This window comes from Eulemur rufifrons, chromosome 8 (assembly GCF_041146395.1).
Source record: "Eulemur rufifrons isolate Redbay chromosome 8, OSU_ERuf_1, whole genome shotgun sequence".
Classification (NCBI taxonomy): Eukaryota; Metazoa; Chordata; class Mammalia; order Primates; family Lemuridae; genus Eulemur; species Eulemur rufifrons.
Window position 1 is genome coordinate 103,934,588 of NC_090990.1, and position 23,318 is coordinate 103,957,905.

At 48.7% G+C, this 23,318-nt stretch overlaps 2 protein-coding genes across 15 annotated transcripts; one reads left to right on the plus strand and one right to left on the minus strand.

Moving 5' to 3' along the window:
- Positions 1-266: 266 nt before the first annotated feature.
- On the plus strand, positions 267-8,938 carry MINDY1 (MINDY lysine 48 deubiquitinase 1). Of its 12 annotated transcripts, none has more exons than XM_069480626.1 (10): positions 267-861; positions 3,026-3,845; positions 4,243-4,300; positions 4,715-4,779; positions 5,107-5,265; positions 5,587-5,689; positions 6,041-6,183; positions 7,021-7,212; positions 7,557-7,682; positions 7,969-8,938. In XM_069480626.1, exons 2-10 carry the CDS (start codon positions 3,393-3,395, stop codon positions 8,047-8,049), a joined length of 1,380 nt encoding a protein of 459 aa, XP_069336727.1. In that variant the 5' UTR covers positions 267-861; positions 3,026-3,392; the 3' UTR covers positions 8,050-8,938. The 12 variants fall into 12 exon arrangements, with proteins under 12 accessions (XP_069336727.1, XP_069336726.1, XP_069336728.1 ...); XM_069480625.1 differs by having other exon boundaries at positions 3,304-3,845; positions 7,530-7,682; XM_069480627.1 differs by having other exon boundaries at positions 3,304-3,845.
- Positions 8,939-9,056: 118 nt separating this feature from the next.
- Positions 9,057-21,778, minus strand: ANXA9 (annexin A9). Of its 3 annotated transcripts, XM_069480637.1 has the most exons (15): positions 21,682-21,778; positions 20,750-20,904; positions 18,153-18,258; positions 17,571-17,661; positions 17,295-17,391; positions 16,659-16,753; positions 16,322-16,435; positions 15,999-16,089; positions 14,602-14,681; positions 14,353-14,412; positions 13,073-13,157; positions 12,837-12,932; positions 12,680-12,738; positions 9,732-9,854; positions 9,057-9,478 (listed from the first exon to the last, which is right to left on the minus strand). In XM_069480637.1, exons 4-15 carry the CDS (start codon positions 17,643-17,645, stop codon positions 9,416-9,418), a joined length of 1,038 nt encoding a protein of 345 aa, XP_069336738.1. In that variant the 5' UTR covers positions 17,646-17,661; positions 18,153-18,258; positions 20,750-20,904; positions 21,682-21,778; the 3' UTR covers positions 9,057-9,415. The 3 variants fall into 3 exon arrangements, with proteins under 3 accessions (XP_069336738.1, XP_069336739.1, XP_069336737.1); XM_069480638.1 differs by lacking the exon at positions 20,750-20,904; XM_069480636.1 differs by lacking the exons at positions 20,750-20,904; positions 21,682-21,778 and adding an exon at positions 18,345-18,394.
- Positions 21,779-23,318: the final 1,540 nt, after the last annotated feature.

The following is a 23,318-nucleotide window of genomic DNA, read 5'->3' on the forward strand; positions in this document are numbered from 1 at the left end:
CCAACCAGTTTCATTTATAGACTTAAAAAATGATGTAGCGAGGACTTGGAAAGGAGCCCTCTGAGAGTTCCAGAGGGAAAGAAGTAGGAATTTTTTTCATATTAAGTGAGTAAATATACAAATATCATGCTCTTTGGCCTTGCCTCTGTGGATCCACAGCAACAGACTGCCATACCCAGGGAGAAAGCCCAGATCCAACACGCTGCTGCTGTCCAGCCCTGCTCCTCCCCATTCAGCAAGGGCACTTGCTCTTCCCTATTCTCACCAGAGAGGCACAAGCGCTCCGTCCCTTCCAGAGGCAGGCGGAGGGAAGAGAAAGGGTCTGTTGTTTTTCTCTCCTTGTTTCTCTCTCCCTCTCTGCTGATCACCAAGCTGCTGACCGGTCAGAAAGACCTGATGGAAATCCACCAGTGCTGGACAGGCCACTCCTCCTCCAGGGAGCTTGTCCTTGACTAATTTTTCTTCATCCCGATGGGAAAAAAAGAAAGAGAGAAAGAAGAAAAAAGAAAAACAACAAACTTCCTTTGAAAGCCAGCTTGTAGTCAGGGCCTGGAGTGCCTGCCCTAGACTCAGCGACTCAGGGATCCTGAAGACGCTCTGAGCGGCTGGGGGACACCTGGGCTGCACCCCTGCCTGCCCTCACCCTCCTCCTGTGACCCCAGTACTGGGCGTGAGTCCGGAAGTGGTCATGACCCAGCCAGGAGCGCCGCTGGTAAACCTGTGTAGACCTGTATAAGCTCTGGTGTTGACAGCTGGAAGGCAGCTGGACTGGCCGCTCCCTTCGTTGCACCCACCTCCCTCATCGAATGGCCACAGCTGAACCCTCCTGCCCAGTCCTGGAGCAGCACCCACTTCTTTAAGGTAAAAACTTTGTTTTAACCGTCTCTCCACCTCTTCTCCCACGCCCATCTCTCCATTTCCTCTCCAGCACTGGGGAGTTGACACCTGACTGTCCTCCCACCTTTGATCTCTGCAAGTCGGGACTGCTTAAAGGGGCAAGGACAGGAGAGATATGTACAGAGGATGCTGCTTGGTCCCTTCATTTCCTCCTTTTAATGAAACCCTCGTCTCCTTGTGAGCAAGCAGACAGGGCACCGTGGTAGTGTTTGACTTATTCTGAGGGGAAAATTGTGAAGATTTGGGTCAGACTGAGGAGACTGGAGTGGGACAGTCAGGACTTAAGGGGAGAGCAAGGTTCCTGGGGAAGGAGGAGTGTCTTCCTGAAGCTTTATGCCTATTTTATGTGCTTCCTCCAACTTTTGGCTATTTACTGCCATTGATTAGGGAGGGGTCAGGGATATTTTAACTCCCTCACATACCATCATAGAATAATTCCAGCTGGAGAGAAAGTGTAGGACTTGAGGAACTGAGAAAAGAGGAGAAAAGAATGAAATCCTAGTTTAAGTACCCTTCCCCTCATACTTTCCTACTCTGGAATACTTCGTGCCCTCCCCACAAGGAATGTACCTGGTAGTGTGGAAACCTTCCAGTACATTTCCTGCCCCTGCCTCTTAAGACTTAGCCCACTTGGCTCTGCCCAATTTCTCTGAGACCCCACTCCCTCGGGTGTCCAGCTCCTGGTTCTTTTGGCTCATCCCTCTGGCCAGCTAGCTGCCCGCCCCCTGCTTAATCGTTGATTAATTCTGGCACTGGACAGAAAAGATAAGAATTGAGCCCTGCTTTTCTTCCAGCTTTTTTAACTTTCCCAGGCTCTGACATCTGCTTTGAGGTGCACCATAAGTGTCATTTGGGAGGGGAGGAAGAAGGGAGAGAGAGAGGGGAAAAAAAAGTGTAAGGCTTGCAGGCAATTTTTGCTACTCTGATTCTAAATTAACAGCATGTAAATTATATGCAGCTAGCATAAATTATATTTGATTCAGGAGGATGATCAATTTGGGTGACTAGGCTTATTTTATTTCAGTAACTTCAATGTTCCTCAGCCTCATCTCCCAGGCCTTCCCTAGCCCCCAATTCCTGTAGTTTTACAAGAAGGAAGCACAGTCGCAGGTTAGGAGGAAGCTAGAGAAAAGACACAATTTCTAACTAGTTTACTTTCTCCCTATTTCTTGCCCTGACTAAAGAGGGGTAGGAAGGGGCAAGGAGATTGAAGGGAGATGTTTAACAGCGTTGGTGGTTTTTTTAATCGTTTACTATCCACAATGTCAATGAAATGTCTTTCTGTGCTTGCCTTAATGTTTAGTGCTGATAGAGAGCAGGTTAAACAGGTCCAGTGTTGACATCTAAAATGACCTAGATGGGAATAGACATGAAGAATTTATACATAGGTAGGTAAATGTAGAGGGAATATTTTTTATGTGAATCAATAATCAGCATTTTCATATTCCATATGAATAGTGAACAAGAGAGTATCCCTGGGTTTAGGCAGTTTTTGGAAAAGAGGGAAACTGAGGAGAGGTTGCTATCAGCAACTCCAGCTGTCAAGAGAAGCTTACTGGAAGAAGTTGTGGGAATGCTTTTTGTGTACCTAATCTGAAGTTATCAGAACCCGTCTCTCATTCAAGTCCCCCATGACCTACGTTTCCCCTCTCCAGCCTACAGGAAGCCCCTCCCAAGATCTTTTTGCTGTGGTTTGGGATTGTGTAAGGTTTGGCAGAGTCCTTTGAGGAGAAAGACTTCCCCTTCCTCGGCAGCATTTCACCTTTAGGAGCGTGATACTGACTCTGCACCTCCTCCACTCTTCACCCCAAGCACTATGTGACTATTTGTCTTTCACACTGGGGCTGAGGCAAAGAGAAGGTAACCCTAAGGATACAAGCAGCCTGTGTGTGCTCAGGAAGCTCTGTGAAGGCCAGGGCGTGGTGCAGGGCAGAGGAATTACCCTTTCCTGGCTGTGGTGGGGGTTGCTGATGTGATGCTGATTACAGGGTCAGCTAAAAGATCACTGTATTAATAACCATTAGTATAGATTTAACATTTTTTTCTCCATCTCTTTCCCTTCTGTCTTTCTTCTTTGCACTTTCTTTTTCTCTGTCTTTTCCACATTCTCTATCATTATCTGTTTCAGGGAAGCGGATTCCACCCAAATCGTCAATCCCACCAGAGTCTTCCCTCTCAAGTCTGGAAGCCCCTTGTCCTTGTTGGTCTCATCTGGTCACAGCAAGTTAGAGGTGGAAAGAGCACAGCCTGGGACTCTTCTGTTTACACAAGCTGACAAAGACATGTGCTACCCATAGCCAGGAGTACTGCACAGACAACAGCCAGCCTTCCACATTACAGTCCTTTCCCAAGACTTTTCTGGGTGCATTTGCTTTCCAGCCCGATGATTTTCTTCTTACTGGACAGGTCCCTTTTTTGTGTACCAAGCCTGGCTTAGGCAAGTACCTGAGGTCAGTAAACACCTTCAGTGCCCCTCAGTTGACTCCCTTCCGACGATGGAACAACATCAGCCTGAGCATCCGGCCCCTGGTAAAGCCAGGATTGCAGAAGCAGTCACCCTTGAAAACCATGAGGTCCTGTCGAGACCAGATGAACACCCTCAGGACAAGGACACAAGAGATACCAATGGGGCAGCTGGAGAACAGGAGCCGGTAGGCCAAGCTCTGCTGCCTGCCCAGGGTGGGGATAATGTTGAGTCCCCTCCACCTGAAACCAGCTCAGGTCTACCAGCTCCAGCCCATGAGACATCACCTGAGACAGAGACAGTGGGGGTGTGTTCTATACCCCAGGAGCTTCCACAGTCCCCCAGGACCCGACAGCCTGAGCTAGATTTCTACTGTGTAAAGTGGATCCCCTGGAAGGGAGAACGAACACCCATCATCACCCAGAGCACTAACGGGCCTTGCCCTCTCCTTGCCATCATGAATATCCTCTTTCTTCAGTGGAAGGTAAGAGAGAGTGCACATAAGGGCTCCGAAGATATTGGGAGTACTCTTCTCCGACCCACTTCTTGGTCATCCTGATTTTCTCAAACCAGTCAAAAAATTTCAGATTATTCTCCCTATTTCTCCATCTTAAGCAAATGAGATAAGATGTTTCGTAAAGCAAAAAAAAAAAAAAAAAAAAGAAGAAGATCTATCCCTATTCCTGTATCTCCCATTCCCTAGCAAATGGGAATGCCTTGCGGTATTTCACATTCATTTCCTCATTTCCTTGCTCCCGTTGCAAGCCTTTTCTTGCCGCCCAACGTGACCAGGGGAGCCTCCCCGACCCCTGCTTTCTGTGGGCTCCTCCTTTAGTGCTCTGTGAGGGAGAGCAGACATATAATCACTCTTCTGCCTCCAGGTGAAGCTTCCCCCCCAGAAGGAAGTGATCACATCGGATGAGCTCATGGCCCATCTTGGTGAGTGACTGGGCCTTGAATGGGAATTACCCAAGGGATTCCAGAGCTATCCAGTCAGCCAGAAATCCAGACCATTGAGGGATCTCCATTTGGGCCTCTAACGTGGCAGGGAGGGCAAAGGTCTATGGGGCTTCTTTGTAAGGCTGGAGAATGAAAAGCAAAGGTCAAGCTCTCAGGAGTCCTGGATTGTCACACCAGTTATGCCCTTAGCTTTTATTGTGACCTTGGGTGGGTCCTTCATCTTTGTGAGTCTGTTTCTTCCTCTGAGATATGAAGGGTGTGGATCAGACTCTAGGTTCCTTTCCAGCTCTGACATTTATGGTTCTGTGACATTACCCCCATTTGCCAGGAGAAGAGGAAGCTGAGCTTTTGGGACAAGTAGTGGGTAAGTTGATAAGAGATCCTGTCTTGCAGGAAACTGCCTCCTGTCCATCAAGCCCCAAGAGAAGTCAGAGGGACTTCAGCTGAATTTTCAGCAGGTGAGACAAGAGGTCTGTGGACATAGGGATTGGCAGGTTTGTTCGGAGACATCCAGTGATATTAAGAGAAGCCTTTTTGCTACCTCTTTAGAGGGCTCCTTGAACCATGATTTCATTCTGCAGGAGGAGGAGGAGGGTATATCTTTGTCCTAGAAAATAACGTTCACTTATATGAGATAGAGAAGGGTTGAAGCAAGGGAGGAATGGAATGGCTTGTAAGAGAATCAGGGAAGAAAAGCAACAAGATTATTTTTTTATTCTGGGGAGGTGGGAGTGGGGTGGTGGGAGACAAGGCTAGAATACCCATCATTTTTTTCCTGTCCCCAGAATGTGGACGATGCAATGACAGTGCTGCCTAAACTGGCCACAGGTCTGGATGTCAATGTGCGATTCACAGGAGTCTCTGATTTTGAGTATACACCTGAGTGCAGCGTCTTTGACCTACTAGGCATACCTCTGTACCATGGCTGGCTTGTTGATCCCCAGGTGAGAGTGGGAGAGGCCCCAGTGAGACTCTTAGGCAAAATTTTGTGAGGTAGAGGTTGGGAGGTAGGGGTTAGATTGGCTTGGGAGAGCAATAGGGTTTAGAAAGTGGACCCAGTGTAGAATTCCTTGAATTTTAACCTTTTATGGGGGGTGACATTCAAATATAAGCAAACCACATGCAGATAGGATCAATTCTTTAGAAATAAAAGTTCAGAAAACTTTCCTCATATAGGGTTGCAGTCCTTGTGGGCTTGGTTCATTTCCTTCCTTAAAATAAAAAAACAACTCATTCTGTACTACCCCACCCTACTACCCACGTAGAGTCCTGAGGCTGTGAGTGCAGTTGGGAAACTGAGTTACAACCAGCTGGTAGAGAAGATCATCACCTGCAAACACTCCAGTGACACCAACCTCGTGACGGAAGGTGATATTCCCTCCCTTCTCCTGGATATTACGTGGAGAGAATGGTGGCTACTTAGGGTTATTGTTTATTGTCTGTCATCTCCCACCACATCGCACTAGAAAATAAGCTCCACAAGGGGGAGTTCCGGGAGTTTGTTTAGTTCACTGATGATGTATCTATCCCCCAGTGCCCGGCACAGGGTAGCTGCTCTATAGGTATCTGTTGAATAAATGAATACAGCAGGTTTCAGGGAAGGGATTTCAAAAGGTGGAGCTGACCTCCAGGGGTTTTGACAGGGGCTTCTCTGGATGAACATTCCAATCATGGACTTTGAATTTAAGCCAAGTTGTCCCATCTTGTGCCCTCTGGCAGGCCTGATCGCAGAGCAGTTCCTGGAAAACACGGCAGCCCAGCTGACTTACCATGGACTGTGTGAGCTGACAGCAGCTGCCAAGGAGGGTGAACTTAGCGTCTTTTTCCGAAACAACCACTTTAGCACTATGACTAAGCACAAGGTGATGAGGGTTCCAGGGTGGCGGGTTGGAGTGCCATCGTTTCCTCATGGCTTTTTCTCCTGGGTCAGTGTGTCAGTCAGGATAAACTAGATTAAGCCTAAGCCATGGTAGCAAATAACCCCTAAAATCCCTGTCGTTTACCACAACAAAGGTTTCTTTCTCATTTATGCTGATGTCCACTGTGGAGTGGCCACAGTTCTGTCCCGCACCATCTTCACTCTGGGACCCAGGCTGACAAAAGAGCCTTTATCTGGAAGATATGAGAGAGAAGGGAGAGAGGGACGCTATGCACTCACACTTAGTGCTTCTGCTTGGAAATGATACACGTCATTTCTGCTTACATCGCACTGGCCAGAGAAAAAGAAGGAATGAGCCTGCCTTCAGTGGGACAGGAAAGTGTAATCCTCTCTCAGAAAGGGACAGGGGAATTTTTGAATAATGCCAGTCTTCCAAAGTTAGAAATTGCCAAAGCTCTCCAGGAATTGAGTAGAAGAGGGAGGGGGGTCTCTGGTTCTCAAAGGATTTATCCTTGTAGCCATCAGGCAAACCCAGAGAACCATGGGAAATAGAGGGGGTGGTACAGGATCTTGTGTGGCACTCCAGCCCTGACCAAACGACCGCCATACTCACACCCAGCTGGACATACACTCACATATCCCTTTCCTCTTCCCAAGGCCACACGTATTTATAAAAGCTCCACATGCTCACACTGCCGTGTTCCAGCCAGCACACCCATTGATTCACCTGGTCTCCAGCTGTGTATCCCAGATGATTTCTGGCAGCGAACTGCCTCTATATCACCTATCCCACCAATTAGCTCTGTTCTTTTCTTTTCAGAGTCACTTGTACCTGCTGGTCACCGACCAGGGCTTTCTACAGGAGGAGCAAGTCGTATGGGAGAGCCTGCACAACGTGGACGGAGACAGCTGCTTTTGTGACTCTGATTTTCACCTAAGTCATTCCCTGGGCAAGGGTCCTGGAGCAGAAGGTGGGAGTGGCTCCCCAGAAAAGCAGTTGCAGGTAGACCAGGTGTGTAGGGGCTTTGGGAAAGGTACAGAGAGCACATTTGCCTCAGAGAGCTTTTTGCCATAGGAGACTGCATGCATTTTATTATCTAGAGAGCATAACAGGACATGCTTGCCCCTTCACTCTCTGTTACCTCCGGACCAGCTCCTCGCTTGGTGTGCCTTCTCTGGCACCACAGATGATACATTGGGCTGTGTGTTTTGCTCTGGAGGGAGAAGGCGCTAGAGAATTTGAAGGATGGGGAAAAACTGATTTGGAAACCTAGCCTGAATATCCATTCCCCCAGGCCTTAGCCCACCTCACAACTCTGTTCTCTCTAGGACTACCTGATTGCTTTGTCCCTGCAGCAGCAACAGCAGCCACAAGGCACGTTGGGTCTTAGCGACTTGGAGCTGGCTCAGCAACTTCAGCAGGAGGAGTATGACCAGCAGCAAGGAGTCCAGCCTGTGCAGGCCCGGGCCCCACCACCACAGGTGAGCCTGCTGTGCTCGCCCCTCGGCGGAGCTCCTCAGGCCTGTTCCCACACCCCCAGGGGGCCATCCCTTGCTTTGCCTGGTCCAGACACTTGTTACTCCTGCTCTTACCTCTTCAGGGTTTCTTCTCTTGGGGCCCTTCCCCTGCTTGTCCCTCTGCCCAGGTGCTCCTTCCTGTCTTTCTCTCCCCACTGCCCCTCCTGATCCGTGATTCCTCTCCCTTCTAGAATCTCTGTCTCATGCTCTTCCAAGGTTGTTGGATGACCAATTGTTAAATCCAATACAGGGGAGAGGAGCCACATCTGGACGCCCAGCCGGGGAGCGTCGGCTAAGGCCCAAGCACGAGTCAGACTGTGTTCTGCTGTAGCTCTGCCCCAATGCCAGGCTGACCGGCCCCTTCTTTCAGAGGCTATGGCTAGTTTGCTTGCTCCCCCACCTCAACCCCTGAGATGTGCAGGGTGACTTATTTATGGACTGCTGGGGATCCGAGCAGGCAGTAAACGCCAAGGTCAGACTCGGTGACGTCCTTGCCCTCACGTGCTGCTGCCTTTCTTCTTCCCATCCAGGGCAACATTGAGATTAGTGGGGTGAAGATTTCTGGTTCCCAATTCCCTTTCTCAGAATAGTCACATGAATATACAGACTCAGGCTCCAGGGTGAGGTCCCTGTCTGAAGTGCGTCTCCCCTCCTTCCTGTCTCTGACCGTCTGGGTGCCCCTGACTACCCAGCAGGCCTGTCTCCATTTGTTTCAGGGTTTGATTTGGGTTTCTATCTCCATTATTTGTAATGCCTTCCTAAGGTTTGGAAATAAAACTTCTTTCCTGAGATCTGTTGTTTGCCTTACCCTGCGGCAGCGGGGTTAAGTATTTGACCCAGTTGAAGAATGCAAAAAGGGGGAGCGGGGAGAAGAGGTGGAAGGAGGTTGCCTGTCATTTCTAATGGAGCCAGCAGGGGGCGCCAAAGCCCGACATTTTTCTTTTTGTTTTGGTTTATGTGTTTATGCTAGATCTTGTATGGGAACTAATGCTCTAATGGGAGGTGAGTTTCCAAATCCCTGCTTGGCCAGATGAGTTTGGGGGTTGTGCTCCCTTCTAACCCAAGACTTCCCAGACTGGGGAGGGCAGCTTCACCCTCTGCTTGCTTCCCAGTCATTGACCTTTGCTACCTCTGACCATTTCTGATCTTGTTCTTGTTTTGGCGCCTGTTTCTTAATTATTTTGCCTGATATTTCCTGGGGAATGAGGGTGAGGAGAGACACCGGGGTGGGGGAGGTGCATTGATTACTGCAGCACGGGGCAAAAACAGGATTCCTGTTGAATAGCCAAATGCACATCAAAGGCGCCTCCAACTCCAAGGCCTCTTCCCGGTCCATGTCCTGCTCCACCCAAACTTCAATCAGGGTACACAAACGACAGTGAAGTTTGCCAAAAGAATTCAGATACCAGTGAGATGTTCTGATCAGGGTACAGGAAGAATGAGCGAGGCAGAAACTAGCAAAGAGATCTCATTATCCCACCCCAAAGACAGAGCTAGAGGACCCATGTACGGACATCATTTTGAGATGAGGGAAATTAAGGGAGCTAAAAGAAACAGTTCCAGCCTCAACAAGAAGCTGAAACATGTGGTGCTCAGTGAGGGGTTATCCTATGTGGAGGCTCTGCTGGTCTCCTGCAGGCTCAGCCAAGACGGGACTCTCAGATCCTAATGTCCTGTGGGGTGGGAGCAGGGAAGTCTCAAATGTCTTCAGCCCTGCACAGGGCCAGTAGGGCTGACTGGCAGTCCCCTTTCACTGCATCCTGCAGACAAGGGAGTCAGGTGTTAGAAAGACCCACCACTACTGTGGCCCAAACACTCTGTTCCCTCTCTTGTGCTGGTCCATAGCTGGTCTGGGAGGGAAGGATCCTCCCTGGTGCTTGGAATCCTGCACTAAATTAACCAAAGACTCATGAGTTCTGCAGGGGAGACTATGCTCAGCTGTGTGCAGGGAGTGTGGGCAGAGGTTAGGAACACAGCACTGGGGCTCCAGGCTAAGAACTAGCCAAGTTTCACCTGGAGAGAAGAGTAGAGGGACTTCCCAAATTTCTTCTTGAACTCAGTTCTGATACTTAGAAGGTCAGTCTCACATCGAGAGATAAGGATGCGCATCAGGACTTGGTAATTGGGCTCAGTTTCCTAGTAGAGGGAGAAACATATGGAGGGTAGTTAGACAGTGAGGTTCTCAGCGAGAGTAGGGACTGAATGGCACGGAGGGTTATTGTAGGAAACGGAAGCAAGGTGGAGGTCAAGGGAAAAGAGAAGTATCCATAATCTCAGGGCAAAAGTTATCCTTGTCCCTCCTTGTGGAAGATGATACAACAGGAAAGATCAGTCCTGTGGGGTCAGCTTGAGTATTTCTCTTGTTTCTACTACATGTCTTTCCTGGCCCTGCCACCAGCTTCGAGCCTTGCTCCTCCAGAACTCTGTGGTGGGCAGCTCCAAAGACAGGCACAACATGAGGGCTAGAAAAGATTTGTTGCCTATAAAGACCGCCAGCATGGAAACCAGGAAGATTGCTGTTAACTTCCAAGTTAGTGAATGTCCAAGGAGGATACACCTACCCTACCCCCAAACTGAGCTGATGGGGCTCTGATAGGGATCAAGGCTGTGTGACTTCTGGTTCTGATCCTGACCCACCAGGGCATCTCACATCCTTCTGTCTGCATATCAGTTTCTCCTAGTTGGACACTTGGGGTTCAACATCACTGTCTTCCTCCCATACGTGCACCAGGCCTCCTGCCTTTTGGCTAAAGAAAGTAATGGAGGGTTCAGTTTCGAAATAACAGGTACAGTAAGTCACCAAATCATGAATTATAATTGATTATACTAAATAACATGTTACGAGAGATTGCTATATAAAAACTTTTAATTGTAAAAGTCCTATTTTTTTTTTTTTGTGCACCAGTGCTGTCACCATCTCCTAATGGCCTCTTTTTAAGAGTTTCCTGAGTCACTTACTTACAAGACCCTTCCCAGAACTGCCTATAACACATACTTAGGGCATCCCCACAGATCATAAACTTCCATGTAGAAACAAAAGAAAATGACAAAGTAAAACCAGGATGCTCTGTTTCATTTAGACTCATTACCTAACTGCCAGTGGACCTAATGTCTCCTTCATTTTAACTTTCATGTATCGTTAGTTTTGCCTTGTCATAAAGATTGCCGATTGCTCTCCAATTCTTCCCTTCTTCCATCTCTTGCTACTCCAAAGTTGTAGAATTGGCGCAAAAGTCATTCATTAACTGAACATTCTCATTGGCATACGAGTACCCTTTATACCAAAGCTATGTTAAGTATAATTCTAGTCTTAATAATGATATACTTGGCATCTCAGACTGCCCCAGGATCTTCATCATGAACATTCATTTTATAGTACAGATTCGTCCAAATTTGTCTTGAATCAGGCTCTGCTGATTTTCTGAAGGTCATTTTTCTGAATAAATATTCCTCACAATCTATGTTTTCACATATCTCTCATAAAAGAACAGTACAAAAGTATCATGATTTTCTTCCTTTTTAATAACAATTCAGAAAAATGGGCCCATATTATTTCCTGACTCCTACTTCTAAGACAAATCTAGCATGTACACACAAGAGTGTGGGTACTGTAATCCAAAGACACTACAAAATCACTTACTGCTTGGATACAAGTTTGTTTTTCTGACAGGAATTTATTTATTTAAATGGTTTTTTTTTTTTTTTTTTAGAAACAGGGTCTTGCTATATCTTGCCCAGGCTGGTCTTGAACTCCTGGGCTCAAGCAATCCTCCCACCTCATCCTCCTCAATAGCTGGAATTACAGGCATGTGCCACCGCGCCTAGTTTATGACAGGAATTTAGGCAGATAACCACGACTCTTCAAATGAATCTTAGTGTTGACTCATAATAATACAGGCTTTATTGGTTAAGTATAATAATCTGTGGAGATGGAAATCTCTGGATGATAGAATAAGTGCTCATGTATACTGTCTTTCTAATAGTCATTAACATGGCATGATGGCTTCTCAACCAGTCTATGGAAAGCTATTCCACTGCCAAAATGATAACTACTTTTCCCTTCTTCCAATTTTACATTTTCTCTAATTTAGCAAGTTTTTTATTTATAGGTTTTGGGGATCAGTTCTACTAAAGATTCTGTTGGTAGAGTATCAAATCAAGGTTAATATGGAAGAAAATCTGACCAATGTGGAGAAAGGGGCCCTGGGTGCTCAGAGCACTACGGTGTAGCTGACAGGGAGTTGACACTGGATGGTAAATGTTCTATGTCTTTTTTTTTTTTTTTTTTTTTTGAGACAGGGGTCTCGCTATATCCCAGGCTGGTCTCAAACTCCTGGCCTCAAGCCATCCTGCCGCTTTAGCCTCCAGAGTAGCTGGGACTACAAGCACACACCACCGTGCCCAGCAATGTCCTACGCCCTATATCATTAAGTGTTTTGTAGGGAGACTGTATGACTTACTAGCTGTGCGACCTTGGCAAGGTACTTAACTTTGTGCTTCAGTTTTTTCACCTATAAAATAAGGATGGAGTATGGTTGTGAGGATTAATCGAAATGGGTGTGACGTGCTCAGGAGAGGCCCTGGTACACTGTCAGCACCTAAGAAATGCTGGTCCTTGTCATTATTCTTGCTAGTGTCATCACCATCACTCTGGCAACAACTGAAACTGGGCAAGGCACTGTCTTACGGAGCAAATTCACACCTATATTTGGCCACCTAGACATTGACAAGGCCAAAATTTTAGTTTCAGTGCCCTTATGGGTCAACTCACTTAGTTCTAATCAGAGCTCACTCCTCCACACTTGACAGTTCGTAAGCCCAGAGAAAGAGACTAGTGTAGGTTTATAAAGTATATATGAAATTGCTACATTAGCAGCAGTCTGAAACTTCCTCTCTCCTGCCCGGGATGTATCTCCCCCCAGCTTTTTTCCGAAGGGAGAGAAAAGGAGTGCCCCTCTCACCTGGAGGGCTTGGTGAAGTTTCTCAGCAAAGTACAGTGGTGTGTTCCTGATCACCGAAGCTGGAAGCAAAGAGGGAAGGATGGAGGTTCACAACTAGGGCCACAACTTCCCATCCCACAGGGACTCCCGCTCCACATGTCCTGAGCAGGTCTCTTACCTAGGCTGAGCAGGGCCACCTGGGTGTCTCCATGGAAACGGATCCGGACAGCCTCTTCCAACTCTTGCCCAGTGTACCGCTGGTACTGATCAAACACTTGTGTGTGTGTGGGGGGGGGGGCATAGTTAGAACGATAAATTGAGGGCGATTAATTCATCATTACTCCCCCATCATAATCAAAACTCATCATTAGAACAAGCTGGGGGGACAAGACAGCCAAGAAGGCTTGTGTGTACCTCGGATGAGGTGTTCAGGATTTCGCTGGGTGAAGATTAGGACCCATGTCCCCTCTGTGCTGGGTCTTTCAGCCTGCTGTAGTGCCTGGGAGAGGGGAGTGAATCAGGATCATTGGTGGGGGCCTAGGGAGCCATGGCTATGATGTTCCCAGAATCATAATGGTGTAAATGGGATTGGGAGTGGAAAAGGCTATTTTTTTTTTTTTTTTTTTTTGAGACAGAGTCTCACTCTGTTGCCCGGGCTAGAGTGCCATGGCGTCAGCCTAGCTCACAGCAACCTCAAACTCCTGGGCTCAAGCAATCCTTCTGCCTCAGCCTCCTGAGTAGCTGGGACTACAGGCATGCGCCACCAGGCCTGGCTAATTTTTTTCTTTCTATATATTTTTAATTGTCCATATAATTTCTTTCTATTTTTTTAGTAGAGTTGGGGTCTTGCTCTTGCTTAGGCTGGTCTTGAATTCCTGAGCTCAAACGATCCACCCGCCTCGGCCTCCCAGAGTGCTAGGATTACAGGCATGAGCCACCACGCCCAGCTGAAAAGGCTATCTTAACCCATAAATTAGTTGTTTTTATTTTTGATTTTATTTTGTTTTATTTTATTTTATTTTGTAACAGGGTCTCACACTGTTGCCTGGGCTAGAGTGCAGTGGTGTCATCATAGCTCACAGCAACCTAAAAGTCCTGGGCTCAACTGATCCTCCTGCTTCAGCCTCCCAAGTAGCTGGGACTACAGGCACATGACAACACACCTGGCTAATTTTTCTATTTTTTACAGAGACAGGGTCTCACTATGTTGCTCAGGCTGGTCTCAAACTCCTGGCGTCAAGTGATCCTCCTGCCTTGGCGTCCCAAAGTGCTAGGATTACAGGCATGAGCCACTGTGCCCATCCTATTTACGATTTTAAAAAAAAGAAAGAAACAGGGCTAAGAGAGGGTCTCTACCCTCACAGCTCTATTCACTGATTTGGAAAAATCCTGGTACCCAAGGAATTAAATTATCCCTAAAAAAGGGTCTGGGGAGGCTTCCTCCACCCCAATGCCCATGAGCAGGGAATCTGTCAGTTGATGAGCTCACTTCCTGGGAGTTCAGGAGTCAGGGGAGGGATGAGTGAAAAGGCCTCAGCTGTGGCACTTCCTGATGCCTCATACCCGCAACACATCACTGAGGACTCCCTCCCCAAGGCAGGACAGGTGGGTATATAGGTCATTGGCTGTTCGATATGTTGGAGGAAGGTGTCTTATGTGCATGGCTGTGCGAACTCCTAAGCCCCCTTGCTCACCTGGACATCCTGTTCTGCCAGATTATAGTCAATGATTCCAGAGTAGCTCTCACGGCCCCCCTAGGAGGAGAAACTGTTCTTAGGAGGACCCTTTGAAGGGCAGCTTTTTATCTCCAGACCAATAAGCCAAACCCTGGTGTCCCCTGATACTCTCTTTTGTCCATTATAGGACAGCAGTGCTCCCCACTCTAGCTCATCTGCTTATCTGGTACGTGTCACTCCCCACCCTTGCAGACCAGTCCTCCTCACCTTGGCTAGGGCGAGGAGCAGGTCCTGCAAGATGCCACTGGTCTCAGACTTGATGTCCTCCTCAGCCTCCACCTGGAAATCTGGAGCAAGGTCAGGAGCTCTCTGAACCTTCTGATTTTTCCCGGTGTAGAACCAGGACCTGTCAAATGTCTGCCCCACTGTGCCCTGCCAACCGTGCCGTCTCTTGTTTGGAGTAGCTTGATGGCTGCTAGTTCCCAGGCTGTAAGGCACAAGTGCCATCATGGGCACTCTAAAAACATCTCTAAGCTGTGAGGTACAGGGTGGCTTCATCTGCAAGCACCAACCTGACGAGCAGGAGGATCCGTTTTTAGCGTGGTGGCCAGGCAGTGAGGAGGGCACAGGGAAACCCACAGTACGAGGCAAGATGGCCGGGGCCGGCTGCCCTCATCGCAGGTGAGGAAAAATGATGTGAGAGGTAGGATATGAAGAAGGGAAAGAGTAGGAAAGGGAGAAGAAGAAAAATTGAAATGAGAAAAACAGCTGCCAAGAAAGGAGAAAGGTAGGAGAGTGATCCAGAACATAGGCCAAGATTAGACATCAAGGGGAAATCGAGGAAAGCAAAGAAAAGCAGGGGGAGTAGTAAGGTGAGGATGGGGCAACACCAGTCACAAATCAGTGGGTGGCACACATTGCAGCCAAGCTAGGCAGACAGCCAAGGACATGAGAGGTGACACTCATAATTTACAGAGCAGGTTCCTACCTTACCCCAGGCTGCAGCAAGACTGAATTCAGCTTGGAATATGGTGTGATAGCAGGGACAGCAAGGGAATGGGAAGGCCACCTGGGTACCTTTGGGCCTGTCACTTTGGAATCTGCCCTGGAGCTCCAGACTAAGATGGTTAATCATTGCTTCTCTTTCTTTAATGATCACATCTGCTGTCTCCGGTGGAGAGACCGAGGCACTGGCAGGGGAGGGAGGAGAGACCCCAAGGGAACAGAACTTGGGCAGCCAGGTTCCCAGATGGCTCGTGTGTAGGGAGTGCAGGAAAAGAGCTGATTGTCCTACAGACCCCCCTCCAGCTCTTGGGACCCCTCTCCCTCCATGTTCTTTTTTTTTTTTTTTCTTGAGACAGGGTCTCCCTCTGTCTCTCTGGCTAAAGTGCAGTGGCATTATCATACCTCACTACAATCTCAAACTCCTGGGCTCAAGCGACCTCCTGCCTCAGCCTTCTGAGTAGCTGGGAATATAGGCACATACCACAATGCCCAGCTAATTTTTCTATTTTTTGTAGAGATGGGGGTCTCGCTCTTACTCCAGCCTCAAGCAATCCTCGCTTGAACTCCCAGCCTCAAGCAATCCTCCCACCTTGCCCTCCCAAAGTTCTAGGATTATAGGCATGAGCCACCATGCCCAGCCCCTCCCTCCATATTCCTACCATGTTTATATACAGTCATGCACTCCTGTAGCCGAGAGGGGGGTCGGGTGGCGAGAATTTCCATGGCCACATCTTCAGCAGAACCTGAGGCCTATAAGAAATTGAGAGACCACTTTGAGACTGGGCTACATCATTAGGGTGGCAGATGGAGGGGCAAGGAGCAGACACTGACCACTTCTTCTAACGGTCAATAAGGGATGTTTAGAGGGGACCTCTGCCAAGTCCACCCCTCTGGAGTAAGCAAAGACAAGGGAGTCAGCCTCCTCCTTCCCCTAGTGGTGTCCTCAATTCCCAGACACCCAGCAAGTCTCCCCTCCTGGTACCTTCAAGGCTCTTCTCAATTCTTGGGCATCAAATTGGGCCATGGGCTGCAGTAGACCCACCACAATCTTCTCCAGGTTGCCGGAAAGTCCTGCCTGCAGGGACTTTAGCAGGTCCTACAACAAATGGTCCCAATGGTAAAGGCGTGGGGGTGAAGAGAAGGGCCCTGGAAGTGTGGGGAGGTTTGGGAAGATTTGGTTGGTTTCCATCTCAGGTCTGAAGCACCTGGCCCTTGTTTAGCCAGGAAGCAGAGGCTGGCCTCAGCTGCTATTGTCGTACCCCACGTTCTCCAGGGGGTTTCTCACCCCAGTTCCCTGCTCCTGGGAAGTCAGATCTCACCTGTTGGGTGCGCTCCTGGAAGGCTCGAGAGATGAGCTGCCTCTGCTCTCTGCTCCGATTGGTCAGCACAGCCACAATGGCATTATGGTCCACGCCTGAACCAAGATTAGGGCTGGGCTGTAACCAGGGTCTTTGTAGAAATGGGATCCCCCTACTCCTTGGAGGAGAGAACAAGGCCTAGGAAAGGGCTGGGAAGGAAAGGAGCAGGGGCTGTATCACCCCCACTTCCATTTGATCTCAAAGAAGATGCAAATAAAATGCCAAAAAAGCATGCACATCTGACCCAAATTTAGGCAAAGTTGGTCTGATGTGATGGTAAAAAAATGATTTTGGGGGATTAGCTGACCTAGATTAGAATCCTAGCTCTGCCATTATGAGCTGTGTGGCCTTGGGCAAGGCTCTTACCCTCCCTGAGCCCCAGTTTCCTCATGTGTAAAATGGAAACAATAAGCCTTACCTCACAGGGGCATTGTGAGAACGGGGATGACACACCTGCTATGGTACTTGACATACAAGAATTAAGGCATTCCACAAACATTTCTTCAACCTCATTAGTTCCTTCTTCCTGGCTCCTTCTTGGTCTATAGATCGGCTTCTAAAAGGGAGATTCCCAAGTGCGGAGGGAAAGGGGCTCACCTTGACCTGTAATGGCCCTCAGCAGCCTCTGTACATCCTTTTCCACAGTGAAGCTCAAGAAAGTCCTGAGGGTCCCCAGGGTCCCCCAAGCTGCAGTCTGTAAGAGTACGGGGTGATTAGGAGGGCCATGGCCTGTGTTCTGCCCACACTCCTCCTCAGTGCCTCAGCCAAGTCCCTGGCCTTGCGTAGGTCAGGACCTGCCCTCCACTTCCCTATTCTCCCATCCTCTCACAGCCCCTGAGCTGTTTTAAAAGTGATTTCTAAAATCCCTCCTACCTTGTTGGCAAGGCCCAGGTGGCTGAGGATCTCCTGGATCAGGGATGGTGCTGTCTTCCCACAGCTCACAGACATGGTGCAACTGGCTGCCCTGGGGACACACACAGGAGCCCACAGAGCTGAATTTCCCAGCCCTTCTGGGCCTCTTTATGACTCCCAGACCCTGGAGCCTGGGCTCCCCTTGCCTATTCCTTTCCCTTGCTGCGGAGAGAAAGATCAACCTGCCAAGCAGGTTTGGGAGCCAGAACTGGAGCTGAAGTGGAGGGGTCAGAGGAAAGCTCCCACCTTCTCCGCCTCTCAAGGACTGATCAGGGATGCTCCTAGAACAAGGACCAACCAAACCCTCCCTGACTCCAAGGTGCTAAGGCTCCTCAATCCTTGGTCTGAGGTGGATGCTCCCCTTCTGAGGTCCATGTCCCTTCCTTCCATGGCCTTGCTGGGGGCTCCTGGGAGAGTGTAGGGGAGCTGAAGTTAGGTGGCAGGAGTAAGTAGTGGAGTGGGAGACAACTCCAAACAGCATCTTCCTCCACCTGCAGCCCCAGCCTACAAGCAACCCCAATTCCCGCCTACAAAGCCGCCTACCTGATTGTCTGCCTTTCACCCTCAGAGTCTCAGGCCAGAATCTTTAGGTCAGCAGGTGCAGTCTCTGAGCTGATGTGAGTAGGTGTTCTTGCAGGTACATGGATGCCTGGACAAGAAAGGAGGCATTTTCATGCTGGAAAAAGAAAACTCATTCCTCCCTCCCCCAAGCAATCAACAAGGTTCAGTGCTTACCCAAAGGTGCTAGAGCTGAGGTGGCAGTCGCCTTTGTGGCCTGGTAGCTTACAGCCCAGGCTGAGCAGCAGGTCAGATGACCTCTCTTGCAGACCAACCCAGCTGTTGTCTTGGACTCTGGCCCCTCCCAGACGTGGGAGAAGACCAGGCTGTACTAGGTCCCACATAAACACCTCCCTGCCTAGCATCTCTTCTCCCAGGAACTGGGCCTCAACCTGCTCTGAGTGAACTCCATTCAGCCTCTCAGCAGCTCAGCCCCAGACACAGGAGGCTTTGTGCATGGCTTTCCCTGTGGGGCCAGGTGGATCACAGAAGCCTAGTCTCTAAGTCCAGCTTCTGACCTGGCTCTGCCTCTGGCTCCAGTTCCCTGGGGGGCAGGTCAAACAGGCTCCAGGCTGATTTCAAGGCTGATAGAGTAAAACCTGTTGGGGCACATACCAATGGGGCACCCCAGCCTGCACCCCAGAGAGGGTCCCAGCCCAGAAACTCCCTTAACTACTGTCTTATTAGAGTCAGCAGCCTGGGTGGGGAGGGTGAAGGGACTGTCCACATCTTCAGGGAAGGCAGGGCACAGGTATTTGTGGGTGGGAGCAGATTAGCAGAGAAAAAAGAGAAAAATGCAAAGGGCGCTACTGGCAGAGGGAAGCATCCTGCTTTCAACAGGCAACTGGGAGATGGGGGAGGCTCCCTGGGCCCTGGCTTCTGTTGTCTTTTGGCAGCCAGGGCTCTCTGGATGTTTTAGCTGCAGGTGATGCAACCCCAGCAGCTGGGCTTGAGGCTGTCAGTGCACAGAGCAGCAGGTGAACAGGTCCAGGGAGACTCAGCCCTCCCTCCTCAGCAGTTGCTCAAACCTCAATTCAGCTCCCTCAGGTCTGGGCACGGTCTCTTTCCTGCCTCCCTGGGGGTCAGGTGGGGGTTGAGCACAGAAGCTAGAGAGCTCTCTCCACAGCTCTGCCACTTTCCCCACCCTGGAAGGCCCTCACTGGTTTCCCTACATCCCTGAAGGAGGGACCTGCAGACTAGGTCTGAGGAGACACCATGAAGGGACATTTCTGTGGTGGTAATCACTGCTCCGCACTTTTCTCTCCCGTTAAAGTGGAAAACATGCACCAGCGTTAGAACTGGAGAATGTGGCTTCAGTCCCCAGCTCTGCCACTTGTTATATTCTGTAACTTTAGCTGTCTAAATGGGAATATTGGGAGAGGCTGAGGTAGGGGGACATGCTGGGACATCTGAGGATAGGTTTTCTGGGACAATTAAATGAAGTAATATGTGTGATGGCATGTGGCAGAGAAAGTGTTTTGTAAATTAGGGGTGTTAGATTAAGTAAATAAAAATACAGGAAACATAGTTAAATCAGAATTTCAAGTAAGGACCCCAAATCAGCCAAGTAAACAATGAATAATTCATTGGTATGACCAAAGTATGTCAAGGAACATACCTATGCCAACAAATTATTTGTTGTTTATCTGAAATTACAATCTGTGTGTCCTGTATTTTAGCTGGCAATGTAAAAGATGGGACCCAGTCTCAGCATGATGGCTAAAAGCAAAGGTTCTGGAGCCGGAGCCAGACTTCTTTTTAGTGCCGTGGCGTCAGCCTAGCTCACAGCAACCTCAAACTCCTGGGCTTAAGTGATCCTACTGCCTCAGCCTCCCGAGTAGCTGGGATTACAGGCATGCGCCACCAAGCCCAGCTAATTTTTTTTTTCTATATATATATATATTTTAGTTGGCCAGATAATTTCTTTCTATTTTTAGTAGAGATGGGGGTCTCGCTCTTGCTCAGGCTGGTCTCGAACTCCTGAGCTCAAATGATCCACCGGCCTCGGCCTCCCAGAGTGCTAGGATTACAGGCGTGAGCCACCGCGCCCAGCCCAGACCTCTTATAGGTGGAATTCTGGTCTTCTGTGTGATCTTTGGCAACTACGTTAACCTTTTTGTGCTCAGTTTCCTCATCATCAAAAAAGAGATAATAATAGAGTTTATGTTATAGGTTGTTGTGAGAATTAAAACAGTACTTGTAAAGCACTTAGAAGAGTGCTGGGCACAGAGTAGTAGCATAAATATCAAAATGTTAACTAATATATAACAATAAATATTGTTATATTATTTTGTAATGGTAACTGTTACTATTATTACGCTTCTCCCTAAGAAGTCCAATCTTGATTCTCTTCTGCAACTTCTTCCTTGCCAATCCCCAAACTGGCCACAAGAGGGCACCAGCAGCCACCGAGAGTCTCCAGTCCTCTAGTGGCCACGTGAGGTCTCTGGCTCCACCCCCAGGCATCAAGGGGCTCTTTTAGCCCACTTGGGAAGTGCAGCCTCCTGAGGACTTCAGGTTCCTGGGTGGACTTGCTAGGCAGATAGGGTCAGGGGAAGTGTCTCAGGTAGGTATCTACTCACGGGACCCAGTTGAGGCAGACCTCTGGACACACGCAGGAGCCTGGGTTACCGCAGTTAGGCTGGGTAACCACAGTCTAGCAGCTCCGCAGCCAGGGTATGCATGCCCTCAGCCTTTTGTACCCTTCGGAGTTTCTTCTGGCTACCTGTCAAGCAGACTTAGAGGAAAATAAAGGGAGGTTGAAGCTTCCTGTTTCCCTAATCCAAACCTCTCCAAGGGACTCCTGGCCAACCTGCAAAGCTGGACTCTGAATTTGGAGAAGGCCAACAGAAGCCCAGTCACCTGGCAGAAGCAAAGTCCTCCTTGCCTATAAGGAGTGTGAGGATTGTATGTGTGTGTGATGCATTTATAATTTCTCCACTGAAACCTGAGTGGAATCTTACTCCTTTTATCTCTGGGGTTCGTTTTGTTCAGCTGCAAGGCCAGACTTTGTTTGTTTTCAGATTTACCAATCACCTTCCACCCCCATGCTCTAAATTTTAGAATTTCAGAGTTGGAGGAAATCTTAGAGATGACCTAATCTACCTACCAGCCTTTCATTACTCATGAGGCTGAGTGACTTCCCAAGGCCATGGAGTTAGAAACAGAATCCAGGTCTCCCAACTCCCCCTCAGTGTTATCTTTGTCACTTAATGAGGACATGGCTGATTTGGGGTTCTTCTTAGTGGAATACATGGGAAAAACAGTAATATATAGTGCCTTGGCTGTTGACTCACGTATACTTCTTCATCTCCCAAACCCCATATTGCTTTTCCACAAATAGTTTGCATTGCATAATTTCAGAATACATATTAATAAAAATTCCTTCTGGTTATTTTATCTTGTTAGGAAACTTTTTATGTACTTGAATCTTTCTGTTCAGGTACTAACAGACTCTGCTCCTTACCCAAATAGGCTTCTTGTTGTACAGGTCAGCCTGATCTGAAAAACTCACCTTCCACAACTGAGGCTCCATGTGTTTGTCTGTTCCAGAAGCCTGCCCAGATAACCTAAACTCTAGCCTGAAGGCCCGGTGGTGGCCTGTCCTCTGCCTTGGGACACCTCAGGCAGCCCATACAGAGGAAGTGAGTCACCAAGGCAGGCAGTGCTTGGGGCACTGTGGGCGTGGCCGTGCCAGCCTGGATGGTGGGGGATGGGTTGCAAGGGTGGTTGGTGATCATAATCTCCTAGTCCAGCCAAGCCAGTTGAGTGTGTGGCCTGAGTATGTTGGCAGAAGTTAGCATCCTCTAATGCTCACTGAGGCCTAGTTTCCCCCTCTCAATACACCTTCTCCTTTGTCTTCTGGGGGAGGAATATACCCTCTTATCTTTATTTCTCAGGCTGTGGTTATCCAACTTCTGCACCAAAACTTCCCCTCCCCACTGCTATCTTAAAAAAAAAAACTTAACCAGTCTTCTGTCCTCTTGAAACATTTAAAAAGTGTGGTGAGGACCACGTGAAAGACTGGCACTTAGGAAAACCACCCGAGAAAAGGGTTCAGAAACTAACAAAGGGGAGACAAGCAGGACAGAGGTGTGGAGAGGGGGTTAGAGAGGGACCGGAAGATTAGCTGGAACCCAAAGAGACACTGGAACTCTCTTGAAAAAGGTGTGTGTGGGTGCAGCAGATGAGGACAGTGCTGGGGAGGGCACTGAAGAAAGGTAGAGGGAACTTTGGAATTGGAAGGCTGAGAGAGGCGGAGTTACAAAAGGGTAGAAAGTTACAATATAAAATATGCTAAGAAGGGAGGAATTCTGACAGGGGCAAAGGAAAACAGGGCTGGAGAGGTTCTGGGAACTGAGAACCTCCAGGCTATCCCTAGAAAGCCTGGAGAAGCCCCTGGGGCTGGTTCAGGGAACACACCAACAGGTCTCATTTCCTCTGTGGTACCTGGGCTGGGGGTCCCACCGCAGACAGCAAATGAATAAACAGGTTGGTAGTCAGTCAGCTTTTGTCTTTTTTTTTTTTTTTTTTGAGACAGAGTCTCACTCTTTTGCCCCAGCTAGAGTGCCATGGCGTCAGCCTAGCTCACAGCAACCTCAAACTCCTGGGCTCAAGCGATCCTCCTGCCTCAGCCTCCCGAGTAGCTGAGACTACAGGCATGTGCCACCATGCCCGGCTAATTTTTTCTATATATATTTTTAGTTGGCCAGCTAATTCCTTTCTATTTTTAGTAGAGACGAGGTCTGGCTCTTGCTCAGAGCTGGTCTCTCAAACTCCTGACCTCAAGCGATCCTCCGGCCTGGGCCTCCCAGAGTGCTAGGATTATAGGCATGAGCCACCGTGCAGGGCCAAGTTTGGTCTTTCTAGGCCTCCAGAAAGAGCCTTAGGTGAGCAAGCCCTCAAACTGGATTAGTGTGAGGTCAGAGGTCATGCTCCTCCTTAAGAGAACTGTGAAAGCACAAGTGGGACTTGACTAAACCATGAAACAAGCCACCATCAGAGGTTCTAACTGTGATAGCCTTTAAAAGCCAACATATCAAGGTACAAAAATTTAAAAGTACCTCCACACGGAGTAAGCTGTAGCTCTCTTTGTAAACAAACCCTCAAACACATCTTAGTCATGATTTTTCCCAGTAGGAATTAAAGGCC